The sequence below is a fragment of the Anolis sagrei genome, chromosome 13 (genome assembly GCF_037176765.1).
Source record: "Anolis sagrei isolate rAnoSag1 chromosome 13, rAnoSag1.mat, whole genome shotgun sequence".
In the NCBI taxonomy this organism is placed as follows: domain Eukaryota; kingdom Metazoa; phylum Chordata; class Lepidosauria; order Squamata; family Dactyloidae; genus Anolis; species Anolis sagrei.
The window spans coordinates 20,389,325-20,411,169 of NC_090033.1; the positions used below are offsets into that span (position 1 = coordinate 20,389,325).

At 48.6% G+C, this 21,845-nt stretch overlaps 1 protein-coding gene across 5 annotated transcripts in view; it reads left to right on the forward strand.

Moving 5' to 3' along the window:
• Positions 1–15,148, forward strand: part of CAMTA1 (calmodulin binding transcription activator 1) — a 539,274-nt gene extending 524,126 nt beyond the window's left edge. For 3 of the 5 annotated variants that reach the window (XM_067472882.1, XM_067472883.1, XM_067472886.1), the window contains one exon: positions 8,645–15,148. In XM_067472882.1, coding sequence (XP_067328983.1) covers positions 8,645–8,732 — 88 coding nt within the window. In that variant the 3' untranslated portion in view covers positions 8,733–15,148. Of the gene's footprint in view, positions 1–1,874; positions 1,906–8,644 lie in introns of all 5 variants that reach the window. The other 2 variants (XM_067472884.1, XM_067472885.1) reach the window with 1 other exon arrangement.
• Positions 15,149–21,845: the final 6,697 nt, after the last annotated feature.

A 21,845-nucleotide genomic window follows, 5' to 3' on the forward strand; every position in this document is an offset into this window, starting at 1 on the left:
CACTGAGGCGAACTGCACCAGGCGCTCCCCTCGCAACGTTCCAAGGTCACACTGCCCTTTGGGTCCAGTGAGGTGCCATCCATGTTGTCTGACCAAGTGGGCAGAGGATGGAGCTATGCTCCTACCCACCCAAGAGGCTGACCGCTGCTTCGGTTGTGAGATCACTAGCGCAGTCGGGATCATGCCCGCTTACTCATATAAACACAGTTCCTCCTTTGTGAGCTCTGCCTCCTCCTCCTCGCTTTCCCTGCCCTTGTTCCATATCTCCTCTTATTGTGGAGCCCTGGCAATGGGTGGGAAGGGCACTTTTTGGAGTGGAAACCACTGGGTGGGATACTTGTATTGGCAGCTGCTCGCCGGGCGAGGCGTTGGGTGAGGTTGTCGTTGGACCGACCCATGACGTTCTCCCTTCTCTCTTGGAAAGCATTGTAGGGACGCAGGCCTCCCCTCGTTCCGATCTCTCGCACGCATGGACAGATCGGTTCCACGGGTTTTCGACAAGTATAAAAGCCCTCTGAGCAGTTGCCAACCGTTCTTCACACTTCAGGACCTTCTTAAATAAATCTGTTGCGTGGAGAACACGGAGTTTGGCACCTTTTCCGTGCCAAAAAACACCCCTCTCTCCCCATGTTTCTGGCGCTAAAAGCGCACTTGTTTTGTGTCGAGCGGAGGAGTCCTGAAGTGTGAAGAATGGCACTTAGACAAGGGTTTGTTTCCTTGAAGTAGTGTTTGGGGAGGGTGAGGAAATCTACTGTGGAAGGTGATCAGAGAGAGGTTTGGATTGCACAAGGAAGAGTAAAGAATTGGGGCCACTGAAAAAAAAAAGAATGAGTTGGGGGGGGGCAAAAAGAGGCCACCTGGCTGGCTTTGGGCCCCTAAAAGGGCTTCTTGGGGACCCTGGCTCCTCTTAGCAGTGTCCACCTTCCCCTTTCGACACTGTCCAGCAGACCCTCTTTTCTCCAACCCTTGCCCTTGTTGACAGGGGCGGCTCAACCATTACGCAAAGTAAGCCATTGCGGTACAGTTGATTTCGCCAGGGGTGCTCTTGAGGCACTCTTGGGGGAAAATAGACCTTGACATATGCAGGTTGTAGTTACTGGGGTGTATAGTTCACCTACAATCAAAGAGCATTCTGAACTCCACCAAGGATGGAATTGGCTTGCATCCCCAGGGGCGGTGAACCCATTAGGCAAAGTAAGCCATTGCGGCAGAGTTGATTTCGCCAGGGGCGCTCTTGAGGCGCTCTTGGGGGAAAATAGACCTTGACATATGTGAGTTGTAGTTACTGGGATGTATAGTTCACCTACAATCAAAGAGCATGCTGAACTCCACCAAGGATGGAATTGGCTTGCATCCCCAGGGGCGGCGAACCCATTACGCAAAGTAAGCCGTTGCGGTAGAGTTGATTTCGCCAGGGGTGCTCTTGAGGCGCTCTTGGAGGAAAACAGACCTTGACATATGTGAGTTGTAGTTACTGGGAGGTATAGTTCACCTACAATCAAAGAGCATGCTGAACTCCACCAATGATGGAATTGGCTTGCATTCCCAGGGGCGGCGAACCCATTACACAAAGTAAGCTGTTGCGGTACATTTGGTTTTGCCCAGGGCGCTCTTGAGGCGCTCTTGGGGGAAAATAGACCTTGACATATGCGAGTTGTAGTTACTGCGATGTATAGTTCACCTACAATCAAAGAGCATTCTGATACTGTTTGCTTACCGTCGAAGATTACCTAGGGCCGCCTCTGCTTGTTGAATAAAGGACACCCCCCTCTCTTTCGTTCTTCCTTCCTTCCTTTCTCTCTTCCTGTTTCTTTCTCTCCTTTCCGTCTGCGGATGCTAATCTCTCTTTGCTATCGTTTTGCTCTCACCCGAAGCCCACTGGTGGACCACAGGCGGTACAAAAGGGTGAGTGGAGCAACTGCCTGCTGGCCTTGTTTCTCTTCCATTGAGAATAAGATACCTCTATTTATATAAATATATATATATCTCCAGATATATATACACCTCTCTCTTTCTCCCTTCTCTCTCTCTTTCTCTCTCTCTCTCTTTTTCTACTCTCGCTTTCTGCTTGCTTGCATGGGGGCTGTGGCTGAGATGGCGATATGCCGCCCATGGATTCCACCTCCATCGATGCCTCGGCCGCAGCAGCCGCCCAAAGGGCCGCCCAACTCACTAACCTTTGCTGCGGAGGCCATACTAATCCAGCTGCTGCCTGGGAGAGAATGCAGGAGCATGAAGGAACGGGGGTGGGGGTGGGTGTTGTGCTCTGGGGGTCCATTATCCAAAGGGGGCATGCAGTCTTGATCCACTCGGTTGCCCTGAAAGGGGCCACTCTTCGGCCAGTGAGGCCTAGAGATGGCTTCCAAAGGCTGCCAAAGGGGAGCGGGCTGCATGGGGAGTGGGAAAGCTGTGAGCAACGGGGTGTGAGACTGACTGTGGGGCACTGGGAGGCAGCCACAGAGCCCTCTCTGGCTGGAGGAGTTTGGCCGGGACCTCATCACTGCCTTCTACAAAAGTGGAGAAGGCAGTCTTGGACTGCGGGGAAGGCAAAGGGAGCCATCTCAGACTCAGGACCTCATAACACAAAAGCATTTTGTCTTAGACTCAGGACCTCATCACATGAAAGCAGGGGAAGGTGGAGGGAACCATCTTGGACTCGGGACATCATCACATGAGAGTGGGGGAAGGCAAAGGGAACCATCTTGGACTCAGAACCTCATAACACAAAAGCATTTTGTCTTAGACTCAGGACCTCATCACATGAGAGTAGGGAAGGTGGTGGGAACCATCTTGGACTCAGGACCTCATCACATGAAAACAGGGGAAGGCGGAGGGAACCGTCTTGGACTCAGGACCTCATAACACAAAAGCATTTGGTCTTGGGCTCAGGGCCTCATCACATGAGAGCAAGGAAGGTGGAGGGAACCATCTTGGACTCAGGACCTCATCACATGAAAACAGGGGAAGGCGGAGGGAACCGTCTTGGACTCAGGACCTCATAACACAAAAGCATTTGGTCTTAGGCTCAGGGCCTCATCACATGAGAGCAGGGGAAGGTGGAGGGAACCATCTTGGACTCAGGACCTCATAACACAAAAGCATTTGGTCTTAGGCTCAGGGCCTCATCACATGAGAGCAGGGGAAGGTGGAGGGAACCATCTTGGACTCAGGACCTCATCACATGAAAACAGGGGAAGGCGGAGGGAACCGTCTTGGACTCAGGACCTCATAACACAAAAGCATTTGGTCTTAGGCTCAGGGCCTCATCACATGAGAGCAGGGGAAGGTGGAGGGAACCATCTTGGACTCAGGACCTCATCACATGAAAACAGGGGAAGGCGGAGGGAACCGTCTTGGACTCAGGACCTCATAACACAAAAGCATTTGGTCTTGGGCTCAGGGCCTCATCACATGAGAGCAAGGAAGGTGGAGGGAACCATCTTGGACTCAGGACCTCATCACATGAAAACAGGGGAAGGCGGAGGGAACCGTCTTGGACTCAGGACCTCATAACACAAAAGCATTTGGTCTTGGGCTCAGGGCCTCATCACATGAGAGCAGGGAAGGTGGAGGGAACCATCTTGGACTCAGGACCTCATCACATGAAAACAGGGGAAGGCGGAGGGAACCGTCTTGGACTCAGGACCTCATAACACAAAAGCATTTGGTCTTGGGCTCAGGGCCTCATCACATGAGAGCAAGGAAGGTGGAGGGAACCATCTTGGACTCAGGACCTCATCACATGAAAACAGGGGAAGGCGGAGGGAACCGTCTTGGACTCAGGACCTCATAACACAAAAGCATTTGGTCTTAGGCTCAGGGCCTCATCACATGAGAGCAAGGAAGGTGGAGGGAACCATCTTGGACTCAGGACCTCATCACATGAAAACAGGGGAAGGCGGAGGGAACCGTCTTGGACTCAGGACCTCATAACACAAAAGCATTTGGTCTTGGGCTCAGGGCCTCATCACATGAGAGCAGGGAAGGTGGAGGGAACCATCTTGGACTCAGGACCTCATCACATGAAAACAGGGGAAGGCGGAGGGAACCGTCTTGGACTCAGGACCTCATAACACAAAAGCATTTGGTCTTGGGCTCAGGGCCTCATCACATGAGAGCAAGGAAGGTGGAGGGAACCATCTTGGACTCAGGACCTCATCACATGAAAACAGGGGAAGGCGGAGGGAACCGTCTTGGACTCAGGACCTCATAACACAAAAGCATTTGGTCTTAGGCTCAGGGCCTCATCACATGAGAGCAAGGAAGGTGGAGGGAACCATCTTGGACTCAGGACCTCATCACATGAAAACAGGGGAAGGCGGAGGGAACCGTCTTGGACTCAGGACCTCATAACACAAAAGCATTTGGTCTTAGGCTCAGGGCCTCATCACATGAGAGCAGGGAAGGTGGAGGGAACCATCTTGGACTCAGGACCTCATCACATGAAAACAGGGGAAGGCGGAGGGAACCGTCTTGGACTCAGGACCTCATAACACAAAAGCATTTGGTCTTAGGCTCAGGGCCTCATCACATGAGAGCAAGGAAGGTGGAGGGAACCATCTTGGACTCAGGACCTCATCACATGAAAACAGGGGAAGGCGGAGGGAACCGTCTTGGACTCAGGACCTCATAACACAAAAGCATTTGGTCTTGGGCTCAGGGCCTCATCACATGAGAGCAAGGAAGGTGGAGGGAACCATCTTGGACTCAGGACCTCATCACATGAAAACAGGGGAAGGCGGAGGGAACCGTCTTGGACTCAGGACCTCATAACACAAAAGCATTTGGTCTTAGGCTCAGGGCCTCATCACATGAGAGCAGGGGAAGGTGGAGGGAACCATCTTGGACTCAGGACCTCATCACATGAAAACAGGGGAAGGCGGAGGGAACCGTCTTGGACTCAGGACCTCATAACACAAAAGCATTTGGTCTTAGGCTCAGGGCCTCATCACATGAGAGCAGGGAAGGTGGAGGGAACCATCTTGGACTCAGGACCTCATCACATGAAAACAGGGGAAGGCGGAGGGAACCGTCTTGGACTCAGGACCTCATAACACAAAAGCATTTGGTCTTAGGCTCAGGGCCTCATCACATGAGAGCAGGGGAAGGTGGAGGGAACCATCTTGGACTCAGGACCTCATCACATGAAAACAGGGGAAGGCGGAGGGAACCGTCTTGGACTCAGGACCTCATAACACAAAAGCATTTGGTCTTAGGCTCAGGGCCTCATCACATGAGAGCAGGGGAAGGTGGAGGGAACCATCTTGGACTCAGGACCTCATCACATGAAAACAGGGGAAGGCGGAGGGAACCGTCTTGGACTCAGGACCTCATAACACAAAAGCATTTGGTCTTAGGCTCAGGGCCTCATCACATGAGAGCAGGGAAGGTGGAGGGAACCATCTTGGACTCAGGACCTCATCACATGAAAACAGGGGAAGGCGGAGGGAACCGTCTTGGACTCAGGACCTCATAACACAAAAGCATTTGGTCTTAGGCTCAGGGCCTCATCACATGAGAGCAGGGGAAGGTGGAGGGAACCATCTTGGACTCAGGACCTCATCACATGAAAACAGGGGAAGGCGGAGGGAACCGTCTTGGACTCAGGACCTCATAACACAGAAGCATTTGGTCTTAGGCTCAGGGCCTCATCACATGAGAGCAGGGAAGGTGGAGGGAACCATCTTGGACTCAGGACCTCATCACATGAAAGCAGGGGAAGGCGGTGAGAACCGTCTTGACCTTGTAAGACCAAAGTGGGGAAGGCAAAGGGCACCGTCTTGTACTCGGGACATCATCACATGAAAGCGGGGGAAGGTGGAGGGAACCGTCTTGGACTTAGGACCTCATCACACGAAAGCGGGGAGGGCAGAGGGAACCGCCGTCTTCCGTTCCCACTCTGTCTTCAGGGACGGCAGCCATCCCACGACATTTCTCCACTTCCATCCGGCTTCTGTGATTGGGAGTCGGCTAGACGGCTTGTGCGGTCTCTTCCGACTACGATTCCTCAATACGGAGTCTTCCCTCTGTCTCCCTGCACCATTGCAACAGAGTCCTAACGGAAGTGGCCTCACATAGGACTCCGTTTCGGCAATGGAGAGAAGACAGCATGGGACTGAGTCCAGTTCTGCCAGCAGAACGCCCCGGGTGCAAATTCTGTCTCCTCCCGGAATAATGTTCCCTGAGAGGGTGCTGGAGGGGCCCAGCTGGAGCACCTCAGACCCCTTCCCACTCCATCCAGACAACCTGTAGGCCCCGATTGTGCCTCTCCATACCCCCTTGTTCCGTAGGGGCTCCACTTTTTCTTGGGTGGGTGGGACACTGAGTGGCCGCTTACTACTCAGCCACCCTCCACTTTTCAAGACCGCCTCTCTCTCTCTCTCTTTCTCTCTCGTTCTCTCTTTTCCTCTCTTCCTCGGCCTTCCTAAGTGGCCCAACCCTATTCCATCTGCTCATCAAAGGATCATTGGGCGCTGGGGGAGGAGTCAGAGTTGGGATGTTGAGGCGTTTCTGGGGAGCTTCTTCCATCACAATGTCAGACAAACCCTCGTAAGGCAGGAAAGCCAACATGACCAACCCAATCAGGCCACAAAACGGGGCATGCCACAAATGACCAGATTACCAGAGGTGCGATTCACCGTTGACCATGATGGGGAAATTAGGCCTAGCATTTGGAAGAGGGTCAATCTGTGTTGTGGCGAGAGCCGTGTTTTGGAGAAACGAGGGGTCATCAGTTGGGGCCACTGGCTGTATTTTTGGGGTGCCAAAGCAGGTGAGTAGCTGGCAAGGTGTGTCCCCAAAAGGTCACGGGACTTGTTTGCAACCGCCGAGCCCTCACTGTTGCGACTTTTGCCACGTCCAAAGGCAGCCCAACCTGCAAGGGAGCGTTGTGCCGTTTGGTGGGTGGCACCAGCCCTTGCGCCGATGTGGATCTGCATGCCTCTTGTCCCAAGCGGCAACGACAGCTCTGCGCCCGACGCATGCCGACGCAGCACACAGCATGCACCGAGCGCAAGGGCCCCTTTGGCCAGAGCCCCCTTTGCACGATGACCACTTGGCATGGGCCACGAAGGCGGGCGCCACCGGCTCAGGGCCAGCCCAGCATGCCTCACAGGAGCCCCCTGTGAACGGTGCATTGCGGGACGCTGCATGGAGTCGCATGCCCCTCTGCCCCCTCCGCCCGCCCCACCTTGCACTTCTCAATACCTGCTGCATATGCTGCCTCCACTGCCTCCCCAGGTTGGGCTAGGAATGCTCCCGCTCAGGTGCAGAGGACGGCCATGCTCAGCCAAACAGGTTCAAAAAAAGGGAGTGAGGGTCTTTACCTGGGTGGGATTCAGGAAGGAGAACGTACCTTTGCGGCCTCTCTCCCCGTCCACAACGGCTTGGTGAAGCCTCTCTGATGGACAGCCAGGCCTCCAGAGCAGGGGTCCTCAAGCAGGGGTCCTACCTACCGACCTCGAGCAGGGGTCCTACCTACCTACCTTTCTTCCTTCCTTTTCCCCTCCCTCCTTCCCCATTTCCTACCTACCTTCCTTTCCTTATTACTTCCCTTTCTGTTTCCTAGCTACCTACCTTCCTTCCTTTTCTCCTCCCTCCTTCCCCGTTTCCTACCTACCTTCCTTTCCATATTACTTCCCTTTCTGTTTCCTACCTACCTACCTACCTACCTACCTTTCTTCTTCTTGTTTCCTACCTTTATTTCTCCCTTTTCTCCTCCCTCCTTCCCTGTTTCCTACCTTCCTATCTTTATTACTTCCCTTTCTGTTTCCCTCCTTCCTACCTACCTACCTACCTACCTTTCTTCATTTTCTCCTTGTTTCCTACCTTTCTTTCTTCCTTTTCTCCTCCCTTCTTCCCTGTTTCCTACCTACCATCCTTTCCTTATTACTTCCCTTTCTGTTTCCTACCTACCTACCTTCCTTCCTTCCTTTTCTCCTCCCTCCTTCCCCGTTTCCTACCTACCTTCCTTTCCTTATTACTTCCCTTTCTGTTTCCTACCTACCTACCTACCTACCTTTCTTTCTTTCTTAATTTTCTCCTTGTTTCCTACCTTTATTTTTTCCTCTTCTCCTCCCTCCTTCCCTGTTTCCTACCTACCTTCCTTTCCTTATTACTTCCCTTTCTGTTTCCTTCCTACCTACCTACCTGCCTACCTTTCTTTCTTCCTTTTCTCCTCGTTTTCTACCTACCTTTCTCCTTGTTTCCTACCTTTCTTCCTTTCTGACTTATTTCCATGCAGTCATGCCAGCCACGTGGATTTGGAGGTGTCTTTGGACAACGCCAGCTCTTTGGTTTAGAAATAGAGATGAGCTCCACTTTCAGAGTCGGACTCGACTAGACTTAATGTCAAGGGGAGACCTTTAGCTTGTGGGGCCAGATCTGGCCCGCGGGCCGTAGTTTGAGGGCTCCGACTCCAGAGCGAGTCCTCCGAAGACCTTCTTTCCGAGCCCGTGACCTGCCAAGAGGGGAAACTCAGACGTTCATTTTTGGAGTAACGTGCCACTGAACCGTTCTCTCCTACACGGATTAGTTGATGGGGGAAAGGGACGTGGGATCCCGACTGCTGTGTATTTGGCTTCCGTGAGGGAAGAGAGCCGATGCCAATCCCCGTCCCCTTCCTCTCTGCCTTTTGTCTTTTCAGAGCGAAAGAATTGAGAAGGGCCAAGGAACCTGAAGGGCGAGGCGGCGGCGGCGGAAGCGGCGGCGGCAGCGGAGGAAGCATCCCCTAGCAATGTGACGTTGCTTTTCAGACTGTTTTTCATTTTCTGTTTTTAGCAGAAACATGCAACAACAATTAAACAAATTTAATTATTTGAAGAAGAACAAAAAAAACACAAAACAAACTTGACTGCGCTGCTGAGCGGATCAGCGGCAAGATTTTAAACGGTAATGTTTAGTCATTACATTTGCACTTTCATGGACGATTTTTAATTTGTTCAGCAAGACATCTTGGGACTCGAATCTTTTGGTTTGGATCATGGGGGGAGGCGGGGTCGGGGTTTTCAGTGACACCCGGAAGGAAGGACTTCTCGCGAGTTGCTTCGTTCCTCTCGGAAACCAACCAACCAACGAAAACAAAAAGAAAAAAGAGAGAAGCAATTATTAACCATCCTTTTCATATAGGGCTGTATTGAAAAAACAAAACAAAACCATGTGTGGAACTGTACAAACATGATACCAAAAAAAGGCAAAAACCCCACAATCCAAGAATCGCTATTCCTGCACCTGTCAATCATCTCCAAGACCCGGAAAATGCTGGGATTCTCCAGGAAAAAGGAAGGAAAGGGGAGCGAAGGGAGAAAGAAGACGAGAAGGGAAAGGAAGGGTCCGGACCCTTTCCTTCCTTCCTTCCTTCCTTCCTTTTATCCCTCCTTCCATCTTTCTTTCCTTTGGGTCCACTCCTCCTCCTCCTTCATCATTTCCTTTGCACTTCCTCCGGCTTTACGTTCGTTCGTTCGTTCACCCGAAACTCTCGTCGCGTCCGTCCCTTTTGTCCAGAAAGCGTTTCCGAGGCAAACGGGTATTTGCAGGGGACGATGGGACGCGCGGGAGGGTGTCCTCCTTTTTGTTCCGATCCGCGTCCTCTGTTGTTTGGTTCCGTCATTCCCCCCTTTTTTGTTTTTCTTTTGTTGTTGTTTCTCTTATTCTCTTCCTCTTTCTCTCTCTAGAGCCGCCTTCGAGTCTCAGTCTCTTTCTCTCTCTCAACTGCCATAATGCACTTCTTCTCATATTTGGCACTTTATTTTCAGGCCTTACTTCACAAAACTCAAGGTTTCTAACTTGTTTTACTTCTAGATGATTTGTAAACGATGATTTCGGCAAACCTTCAGACCTCTTGTTCCGACCGAAGAGTCAATCTATATAGCGTGCAAATTCAGATGTTGACTGGACGAGGAAAAACGAGAAAGCAAAAAAAGGGAAGCTGCAGCATTTCTGGACGAGGAAAAAGAAAAAAAGCAAAAAAGGGAAGCTGCAGCATTTTCGGCCAGTAAATTCCTTGTTTTGGCTATTTCAAAAAGAAAACAAAACAGAACAAAAAGAATATCTATATCTAGGCAGTTTCTGTATATAGGACGGAAGCAGAACGACGGGGAATGAGAAATACATATTTGAAAAGGGAATATATTAATTGCTAAATATTTTATTCGCAAAGGGTCAATAACTCGGCGAGAGAAATTTGCGTTATTTGTATAGTTTTGTCTGAATGAGCCAGAAGAGTGTGGATGTTTGTACATATTGTATATATCTACCGAAAAAACAAAAAACAAAAACAAACAGATGTGCATGACTTCAAGGACAACAAAACAAACAAAAAAAAGAAAACGACAAAGCAAAGCATTAGTGGCTTACGGTCTGTAAAATGAAACAAAAAAACTTTATTTCACTATAAGAAACTTTATTTTAAATGTTCTTTAGAAGGACATTTTGCTAAAGCATGACTAAACTGCAGAAGCAAAAGAGCTAATGTATTTAGACTTAGGAAAAAAAGGCAAAAAGTAACATTACTTTAAAACACAAAACAAAAAAAAGAGAGATGTTTACATTTGGTTTTTTGGCTACCAGGAGATTTCGTTTCCGTTCCGTTCCGTTAGGTTTTGTTGATTTCCTCCTTCTTTTTTTTGCCGATGGTGCCAAGTAAAAAGTGAATGCTAATATTGCTTAAGAAGAAGAAAAAAAACCTATTATTATTATTATTAAGTTATTTTGCAAAGCAGATAATCATAATGAATACGAAATTGTATCTAGCTTAAACACCATACACTCACTCCAATAAGGAACACGTAGAATGAATATTAAAAAAAGAAGAAAATAGTATGAAAGTAGAGAGAAAAACATAAAAAAAACAAAAAATAATATGTCTCACATGTCCATATTTCCTGCTGGAAGTCAGACAATGTACTTTGAAATTGCACAAATTAAAAGTTGAAAAATAATAATAATAGTAATTAAAAGATGCAAGCAAGGTTTTGTAGGGGTGTCATGGTATATTGCTATTTCCACATAGAGAGGAGCCAAAGAAATCTGTTTTGAATTAGTCCTTTTGATAAAGAGAAACGGAGGTCTCTCGTGGCCGGAGGGGGGGCAAAGGTCAAAGGGCGGGGGTCGGCCTTCGCAGCCCCTCGTCCCACCTCTAACCCCCCCCCTTTCGCCCCGCTGACCGCCTTTCTCGCTTTAGTGCCAGTTTCAATGTTCGGTCCGAGGCGACTTGGGTGGACGGAATAGGCATTGCTCTTGCTGGATCCCAGAAGACAACAACGACAACGACGACGTTGACGACGACGACGATGGTGATAATGATAATGTTTAGTCTTGCTCTCGAGAGGCTTATTGTGAAGCCTAAAAATACTCACAATTCTGTGAAGTTTTTTGTTTTTAAACTTTATGTTTAATGTTACTTTAACAAAAAAAAAGAGGTGTCTTTAAAAAGAAATAGAAAGCATTTAAAACACACAAAAGATTGTGGCAAAACAAAAAAAAAAGAAGCCAACCTGGGGTCAGTGCTCTTGGTGCCTTTTCTAGCGTTATTAATTGTGTGTGCGTCTTTCTCTCTCTCTCTCTCTCTCTCTTTCTCGAATTGATTCTGTTCACTGCCAGGACTGAAAATGAATAAATCCATGTAATGCGGGGTCGGGGTGGCGGGTGGGGGACGAAGCTTGCTCTCTGAATCCTTTGAATCCGGTTATTTTCCTTGGGGTCCTTCCGAGGAAGACCCTTCCCTTCCCTTCCCTTGGCCCTCCTCCACGACAGGGCTGTCAAACTCATTCCCACGTTATTCCCGTGTCGGCAGGGGCGGCGCAACCCATACGCAAAGTAAGCAGTCGCGGTAGAGTTGATTTTGACCAGGGGTGCGCTTGAGATTATCAACCCCTTCCAGTATTTTCTGTGGTCATGGAAGTTCTGTGTTCCAAGTTTGGTTCAATTCCATCGTTGATGGAGTTCGGAATGCTCTTTGATTGTAGGTGAACTATACATCCCAGTAACTACAACTCCCAAATGAGAAAACATCCCCCCAACCCAGGGGCGGCGCAACCCATACGCAAAGTAAGCAGTCGCAGTAGAGTTGATTTTGACCAGGGGTGCTCTTGAGGCTATCAAACCCTTCCAGTATTTTCTGTGGTCATGGAAGTCCTGTGTTCCAAGTTTGGTTCAATTCCATCGTTGATGGAGTTCGGAATGCTCTTTGGTTGTAGGTGAACTATACATCCTAGTAACTACAACTCCCAAATGAGAAAACATCCCCCCAACCCAGGGGCGGCACAACCCTTACGCAAAGTAAGCAGTCGCGGTAGAGTTGATTTTAACCAGGGGCGCTCTTGAGATTATCAAACCCTTCCAGTATTTTCTGTGGTCATGGAAGTCCTGTGTTCCAAGTTTGGTTCAATTCCATCGTTGATGGAGTTCAGAATGCTCTTTGATTGTAGGTGAACTATAAATCCCAGTAACTACAACTCCCAAATGAGAAAACATCCCCCCAACCCAGGGGCGGCTCAACCCTTACGCAAAGTAAGCCGTTGCGGTATACTTGATGTTGCCCAGGGGTGCTCTTGAGGCGCTCTTGGGGGGAAATAGACTTTGACATATGCAAGTTGTAGCTACTGGGATGTATAGTTCACCTACAATCAAAGAGCATTCTGAACTCCACCAATGATGGAATTGGCTTGCATCCCCAGGGGCGGCGAACCCATTACGCAAAGTAAGCAGTCGCGGTAGACTTGATGTTGCCCAGGGGTGCTCTTGAGGCGCTCTTGGGGGAAAATAGACCTTGACATATGAGAGTTGTAGTTACTGGGATGTATAGTTCACCTACAATCAAAGAGCATTCTGAACTCCACCAATGATGGAATTGAACCAAATATGGCACACAGAACTCCCAATGGCTCTGGAGAAACAATGATGGATCTGGACCAGGGGCGGCTCAACCATTACCCAAAGTAAGCATTCGCGGTAGAGTTGATGTTGCCCAGGGGTGCTCTTGAGGCGCTCTTGGGGGGAAATAGACTTTGACATAATAATAATAAATAGAGTAATAGATGGTCTCTGCATAATAATAATAATAGAGAGCTAGGATCCTAGAGTTGGAAGAGACCCCACAAAGAAACTCACCATCCGATCCCTCCCAAATAGATGGCCATCCAGCCTCTCTTTCAAAATTTTCCAGAGAATGGAACATCTCCAGAGTATATTTGTCTGTAGAGTTGGAAGGCACCATTCGATCCCCCCCCGACAGATGGCCATCCAGACTCAATTAAAAAAACCCAGCAGAGGGGTCCCTAAAGGGCACCCAGCCTTACCCAGCCAAGGACGCACCATTCGATCCCTCCTAACAGATGGCCATCCAGCCTCTCCTTCAAAGCCTCCAGGGAAGGGGACACCTCCAGAGTATATTTCTCTCTAGGTCTCCCTCAAGGCCATCTAGTCCCACCCCTTTCTGCCCTAAAGGAAGGCAACATTCGATCCCTCCTAACAGATGGCCATCCAGTCTCTACTTAAGGAACGCCAGCAGAGGCGGTCCGAAGGGACATGGAGCCTTACCCATGTAAACAAGCTAGGGAGGCAGGGGCGGCTCAACCCTTACGCAAAGTAAGCAGTCGCGGTAGAGTTGGTATTGCCCAGGGGCGCTCTTGAGGTGCTCTTGGGGGGGAAATAGACCTTGACATATGCGAGTTGTAGTTACTGGGATGTATAGTTCACCTACAATCAAAGAGCATTCTGAACTCCACCAATGATGGAATTGAACCAAATATAGCCCACGACTAACAGAAAATATATATCAGTGATTGATGGGGGGGGGTGCAAAATACTGTTTGCTTACCATTGAAAATTACCTCCGACAGGTCAGAGAATGCAGATGAGCTCCCTCTGTCAGCTGCAGCTCCCTATGTAGAGACATGAGAGAAACCTCCCACAAGGATGGCAAGGCATCACAACAGTCGGCAACGTCCTTGCAGGCGGCCAATTCTCTTGCACCAGAAGTGACTTGCAGTTTCTCAAGTTGCTCCTGTCGCATTTAAACATCTCTTTCAATTATCCAGGGACGAGGAGGTTAAGGAGCAAAGGTTGAAAGGTGTTTGACCACCTCAGCAAGCCTTGTATCTCAACGTAAACACGGCTCGCCCGACGAAACAGAACATACGTCTCTGTATCCGACTCCCGTCAGCTCTGTGTCAGGAGTCGGGATACAAGCGGATTCGGCCCATAGGTTGTGAGTTTGACACCCCGACCAAGTGGAGAGAGGGCTCCTTCCTTCCCTCCTTCCTTCCTTCCTTCCTTCCTTCCTTCCTTTCTTCCTTCCGTTGCTTGCTTTGTTGCTCTTTCCCTGGCCAAAGGAATCTGCGAGCGGCTTTGGCCTTCCTACCTGCGACTGACCTTTTGCTCCCCTTCCCCAAAAAAGAGTAGTGACCCCCCCCCACCCAGTGGCCCCATTTTTCCCGTTGTTTGGAGTCAGAGTGCTGCGCGCTCTCTCGCTCTGCGATCCCCACAAAAAACAGCGGTGGTATCCCCTCTTTCCTTTGCCTGTTTTTCCGTCCACCTGTCCGTTCGGCAGGAAGCCCCCTGTGCGCTTACCCTCTGCCGCCCCAAAATTACCCCCTCCCCAAAAAATCCAGTATCCGATTCTCCCCGCATCGCCTTTCCCGACGGCAGGCCTCGGTCTGGAAGGGCGCCTCATCCTCTCCTTCCCGGGACCCCCCTTCCCGTGTCTCCCCGAAATCAGACTTGCTCCTCCTTTGTGTGACGCCATCCTCATGATCCCGTGTGTCGAAATACGAATGGCCCCCGCGTGTGAGAGAAAATACCGGACATGACATGAAACAACAACCCCCCCACCCGCCCGCCCCTCGACGGCTGCACGCTTCATGGCAGTTCCACACCGTAGTCCGCGCCCAAACCGACCGACGGAGGGGGGACCGGGGGGGCCCCCCGAGACTTGCATGTTGAACCTAGTTATAGATGTTCTCCTTTTGTAAGTTTTATTTTTGTAACCGTGCATGTTTAAAAGCATCACTGGATCAATGGATCTGTCGAAGAACTCAGCTGCTGGAAACCATGCAAAAATGTTTTGAATTGCCCTTAAAAATATGGAAAATGTTTTCTGAATGCTTTATATTCTTTCTGCTGTAAATTAAAAAAGAAGAAAATTTCCCCATTGGAGGCGTGCGGGGTTTCTTTCTTGCGCAGGATGTAAGGAAACATCCACCTCGGTCTGTCTCTCTATCACTCCTGCTTTTGGTTTGTCTTTAAACTGCACTGCGGTCAGGTAAGTGCCCAAAGGGCGAGACTTGATCCCGAGAGGAGTGCGGAAGAGAGGGAAAGAAACGCGGGAAGAAAGGGAAAGGAACACGGGAAGAAACACGGGAAGAGAGGGAAAAACACAGGAAGAAAGGGAAAGAAATGCGGAAAAAGTGGGAGAGAAACACAGGAAGAGATGGAAAGAAATGCGGAAAGAAAGGGAAAGAAACATGGGAAGAAAGGGGAAAACGCAGGAAGAAAGGGAAAGAAATGCAGAAAAAGTGGGAGAGAAACACGGGAAAAGAGGGGAAAACGCAAGAAGGAAGGGAAAGAAATGCGAAAAAAGTGGGAGAGAAACACGGGAAGAGAGGGAAAGAAACGCGGGAAGAAAGAGAAAGAAACACGGGAAGAAAGGGAAAAATGCGGGAAGAAAGGGAAAAACGCAGGAAGAAAGGGAAAGATGCGGAAAAAGTGGGAGAGAAACACAGGAAAAAAGGAAAAGAAATGCGGAAAAAGTGGGAGAAAAACACGGGAAGAGAGGGAAAAACACAGGAAGAAAGGGAAAGAAATGCGAAAAAAGTGGGAGAGAAACACAGGAAGAGAGGGGAAAACGCAGGAAGAAAGGGAAAGAAATGCGAAAAAAGTGGGAGAGAAACACGGGAAGAGAGGGAAAGAAACGCGGGAAGAAAGAGAAAGAAACATGGGAAGAAAGGGAAAAATGCGGGAAGAAAGGGAAAAACGCAGGAAGAAAGGGAAAGAAATGCGGAAAAAGTGGGAGAGAAACACAGGAAAAAAGGAAAAGAAATGCGGAAAAAGTGGGAGAAAAACACGGGAAGAGAGGGAAAAACACAGGAAGAAAGGGGGGGAAATGCAGAAAGAGTGGGAGAGAAACATGGGAAGAGAGGGAAAGAAACACAGGAAGAACTGGAAAAAGACAGGAAGAAAGGGAAAGAAATGCGGAAAAAGTGGGAGAGAAACACGGGAAGAGATGGAAAGAAACACGGGAAGAAAGGGAAAAACGCAGGAAGAAAGGGAAAGAAATGCGGAAAAAGTGGGAGAGAAACACGGGAAGAGATGGAAAGAAACACGGGAAGAAAGGGAAAAACGCAGGAAGAAAGGGAAAGAAATGCGGAAAAAGTGGGAGAGAAAAATGGGAAGAGACGAAAAAACGCAGGAAGAAAGGGAAAGAAATGCAGAAAAAGTGGGAGAGAAACACGGGAAGAGAGGGAAAGAAACACGGGAAGAAAGGGAAAGAAACGCGGGAAGAAAGAGAAAGAAACACGGGAAGAAAGGGAAAAATGCGGGAAGAAAGGGAAAAACGCAGGAAGAAAGGGAAAGAAATGCGGAAAAAGTGGGAGAGAAACACAGGAAAAAAGGAAAAGAAATGCGGAAAAAGTGGGAGAAAAACACGGGAAGAGAGGGAAAAACACAGGAAGAAAGGGGGGGAAATGCAGAAAGAGTGGGAGAGAAACATGGGAAGAGAGGGAAAGAAACACAGGAAGAACGGGGAAAAGACAGGAAGAAAGGGAAAGAAATGTGGAAAAAGTGGGAGAGAAAAACGGGAAGAGAGGGAAAAAACGCAGGAAGAAAAGGAAAGAAATGCAGAAAGTGTGAGAGAGAAACACGAGAAGAAGAGAAAACACAGGAAGAAAGGGAAAGAAATGCAGAAAAAGTGGGAGAGAAACACGAGAAGAGAGGGAAAGAAACACAGGAAGAACGGGAAAAACGCAGGAAGAAAGGGAAAAACGCAGGAAGAAAGGGAAAGAAATGCAGAAAAAGTGGGGGAGAAACACAGGAAGAAAGGGAGAAACGAAGGAAGAAAGGGAAAGAAATGCGGAAAGAGTGGGAAAGAAACACGGGAAGAGAGGGAAAAATGCAGGAAGAAAGGGAAAGAAATGCGGAAAAGGTAGGAGAGAAACACGGGAAGAGGGAAAAACACAGGAAGAAAGGGAAAGAAATGGAGGAAAAGTGGGAGAGAAACACGGGAAGAGAGGCTAAGAAACACGGGAAGAAAGGGAAAAACACAGGAAGAAAGGGAAAGGATGCGGAAAGAGTGGGAGAGAAACACAGGAAGAAAGGGAGAAATGCAGGAAGAAAGGGAAAGAAATGCGGAAAAGGTAGGAGAGAAACACGGGAAGAGGGAAAAACACAGGAAGAAAGGGAAAGAAATGAAGGAAAAGTGGGAGAGAAACACGGGAAGAGAGGGTAAGAAACACGGGAAGAAAGGGAAAAACACAGGAAGAAAGGGAAAGAAATGCGGAAAAGTGGGAGAGAAACATGGGAAGAGGGGAAAATGCAGGAAGAAAGGGAAAGAGATGCGAAAAGAGTGGGAGAGAAACACGGGAAGAGAGGGAAAAATGCAGGAAGAAAGGGAAAGAAATGGAGGAAAAGTGGGAGAGAAACACGGGAAGAGAGGGAAAGGAACATGGGAAGAAAGGGAAAAATGCAGGAAGAAAGGAAAAGAAATGCGGAAAGAGTGGGAGAGAAACACGTGAAGAGAGGGAAAAATGCAGGAAGAGAAGGAAAGAAATGCGGAAAGAGTGGGAGAGAAACACGAGAAGAGAGGGAAAGAAATACGGGAAGAAAGGGAAAAACGCAGGAAGAGAGGAAAAGAAACATGAGAAGAGAGGGAAAACGCAGGAAGAAAGGAAAAGAAATGTGGAAAGAGTGGGAGAGAAACACGGGAAGAGAGGGAAAAACGCAGGAAGAAAGGGAAAGAAATGCAGAAAAAAGTGGGAGAGAAACACGAGAAGAGAGGGAAAGAAATACGGGAAGAAAGGGAAAAACGTAGGAAGAGAGGAAAAGAAACATGGGAAGAGAGGGAAAACGCAGGAAGAAAGGGAAGGAAATGCGGAAAGAGTGGGAGAGAAACACGGGAAGAGAGGGGAAACGCAGGAAGAAAGGGGGGGAAGCGGAAAGAGTGGGAGAGAAACACGGGAAGAGAGGGAAAAACACAGGAAGAAAGGGGAAAACGCAGGAAGAAAGGAAAAGAAATGCAGAAAAAGTGGGAGAGAAACACGGGAAGAGAGGTAAAGAAACATGGAAAGGGAAAGACGCTGGAAGTGTGGGAAGGAAACGTGGAACGAGAGGGAAAGAAACATGGGGGAAAGGGAAAGAAATGCAGAAAGGGGAAAATGCAGAAAGAGGGAAAGACGCAGAAAGCAGGAAAAACTGAACGAGAGGGAAAGAAATGCAGAATGAGGGGAAGAAATGCGGAAAGAAACGGGAAGAGAAGGAAAGAAACATGAAAAGAAAGGGAAAGAAATGCGGGAAAGGGGGAAAGAAACACATAAAGAGAGGGAAAGAAATGTGGGAAGAGGGGAAAAGAAACACGGAAAGAAAGGAGAGAAACACTGGAAGAGGGGGAAAGAAATGCAGAAAGAGGGAAAGATGAAGGAAGAGAGGAAAAGAAACATGGAAAGAAAAGGAAAGAAAAACTGAAAGAGGGGGAAAGAAACGTGGAAAGAAAGGGAAATAAATGTGGGAAGAAAGGAAAAACTCGGAAAAGGGGGGAAAGAAGTGCAGAAAGAGGGAAAGAAACGTGGGAAGAAAAGGGGGAAAAGGGAAAGAAACGCAGAAAAAGAGGGGGACAATTGTGGTTTTTTGATTGACTACGACTGTATATCCTGCGGAGGCGCTGTTTTGATGTGTGGCCTGACAACCGGGATGCATCCCATCAGCTACAATCTTGCAATAACTTCCAGGCTTCGTCACGGCGCAATATTAGGGGGGAAAGGGTTTAAAAAGTGACCACAAGGAGGCATTTGAATGGATTCGGAGGAGCCGGCCTTCCACGGCAGTGTGAGCTGAAGTGGTTTCAAAAGGTAAGAATCCATCTCTCAGGGGTGCTTTGAATGCGATTTCTGGGTTTGAGCCTGCCACTTTTGGACTCTCGCTTGCTGGGGTGTTCCAACGAGTGTCTCTGTAGGTCTTAGGAAACTATTTCTTGATTTAAGTCGTTGACGTGCTGGCTGATACCCAAACAGGGGATGGGCTGGAGGTGTCTCTGCCTTGGTCCTTTCACTATTGGCTGCTCCTTCCCGGCGGATGTCAGGTGGTGCAATACCGGCTAAGCAGTGTAATGTCTCCAGTGGTGTAGGGCGCAGACACCCCGTGATAATGCGGCATGTCTCATTAAGAGCCACATCCACTGTTTGAGCGTGGTGAGATGTGGTCCACACTGGGCATGCAGATTCAGCAGGAGAGTTATCATGTGAATGGATTTATATCTATCTATATATATAAATGCTCTGTGCATCATGAGTCCCTTAAAAACAAAAGAACCAATGAACGAAATCACACCAAATTTGGCAACAAAACGTCTCACAACACAAGGAGTGACCATCACTCAAAACATTATGATTTTGCCCTTTGGGAGTTGTAGTTGCTGGGATGTATAGTTCACCTACAATCAAAGAGCGTTTTGAACCCCACTGACGTTGGAATTGAACCAAACTTGGCACACAGTTCTCCCATGACCAACAGAAATATACTGGAAGGGTTTGGTGGGTAGTGTCCTTTGGTTTTGGAGTTGTAGTTCACCGACATCCAGAGATCACTGTAGACTCCAACAATGATGGATCTGGACCAAACTCTACACGAATACTCAATATGCCCATATGTGAACACTGGTGGAGTTTGGGGAAAATAGAATCTTGACATTTAGGAGTTGTAGTTGCTGGGATTTATAGTTCACCTACAATCACAGAGCATTCTGAACCCTATCAAACTTCCCACACAGAACCCCCACAGCAACGCGTGGCAGGGGACGGCTAGTAATAAATAAATAAATAAATAAATCATAGAATCAAAGAGTTGTAGAAATCTTACAGAATCATAGAATCAAAGAGTTGGAAGAGACCTCATGGGCCATCCAGTCCAACCCCATTCTGCCAAGAAGCAGGAATATTGCATTCAAATCTTCTTTGATGATTTCTCCCTTTTCCCACTTCTTGTGCATGTCTCTTTTGAGTCGTAGCACAGTTAGAAGTTCTTTGGACATCCATTCTGGCTTCTTTTTGCACTTGTCCTATTTTTCCTCTTTGTTGGCACAGTTTGCAATTGCGCCTTGAGTATTTCACTCTTGAGAAATTCCCATCCCATCCGTGACCAGGTTGGTTCATCAGGTGCTCTGCTGTGGCTGACTTCTCCAGTTGAGCTAGTCTACAGGGCCTTTCATATTCTTTGATTCATGCCTGGGCAATGCTGCTGCGTTGGGGGTCTCTATTGAGAGAAGCCCGGGAGTGTGGCGCAGCTGGCTGAGTGTCAGATGCATTAAGATCACTCTGACCAAAAGGTCATGAGTTCGAAGCCAGCCCGGGTTGGAGTGGGTTTCCAATCAATTGTGTAGCCTGTTGTCGACCTTTGCAACCCGAAAGACAGTTGCATCTGTCAAGTAGGAAAATTAGGTACCACCTTAAAGTGTGGGGAGGCTAAATATGTGAGAGGAAGCCACAGGGAGGAGGGAGCAAACTTGTTTTCTGCTTCCCTGGAGACTAGGACGCGAAACAATGGCTTCAAACTACAAGAAAGGAGATTCCATCTGAACATGAGGAAGAACTTCCTGACTGTGAGAGCCGTTCAGCAGTGGCACTCTCTGCCCCGGAGTGTGGTGGAGGCTCCTTCTTTGGAAGCTTTGAAACATAGGCTGGATGGCCATCTGTCAGGGGTGATTTGAACACAATATTCCTGCTTCTTGGCACAATGGGGTTGGACTGGATGGCCCATGAGGTCTCTTCCAACTCTTTGATTCTATGATTCTATGAAATAAATCATAGAATCAAAGAATTGGAGAAATCTTCTTTGGTGATTTCTCCCTTTTTCCACTTCTTGTGCATGTCTCTTTTGTGTCTTAGCACAGTTAGTTCTTTGGACATCCGTTCTGGCTTCTTTTTGCACTTGTCCTATTTTTCCTCTTTGTTGGCACAGTTTGCAATGAGGAATTCCCATCCCATCGGTGACCAGGTTAGTTCATCAGGTGCTCTGCTAGGGCTGAGTTAGTCTAGAGTGCCTTTCATATTCTTTGATTCGTCCCTGGGCAATGCTGCTGCGTTGGGGGTCTCTATGGAGAGAAGGCTGGGATTGTGGCGCAGCTGGCAAAGTGTATGCAATCAAAGAGTTGGAGAAATCTTCTTTGGTGATTTCTCCCTTTTTCCACTTCTTGTGCATGTCTCTTTTGTGTTTTAGCACAGTTAGAAGTTCTTTGAACATCCATTCTGGCTTCTTTGCACTTGTTCTATTTTTCTCTTTTTTGGCACAGTTTGCAATTGCGTCTTGAGTATTTCACTCTTGAGAAATTCCCATCTACCCATGACCAGGTTGGTTCATCAGTTAGTCTACAGTGCCTTTCATATTCTTTGATTCGTCCCTGGGCAATGCTGCTGCGTTTGGGGTCTCTATGGGGAGAGATGGCCCCCAGGGTGTCTTCCAACTCTGGGATTCTCTGTCTGGGAGGAATACGAGCCCTTCCCAGGCCAAAGGCAATCCCAAGGCAGGGCGGTGCTGCGCCTCTCCCAGCTGAAGGCAATCCAAGGGCGGCCAGGAAGGAAAGCACTCCATGAAACTCTGCCCAGCTGTTGCTCCAGTGTCTCCACCTCTTTCTCTCTCTGCCTGCC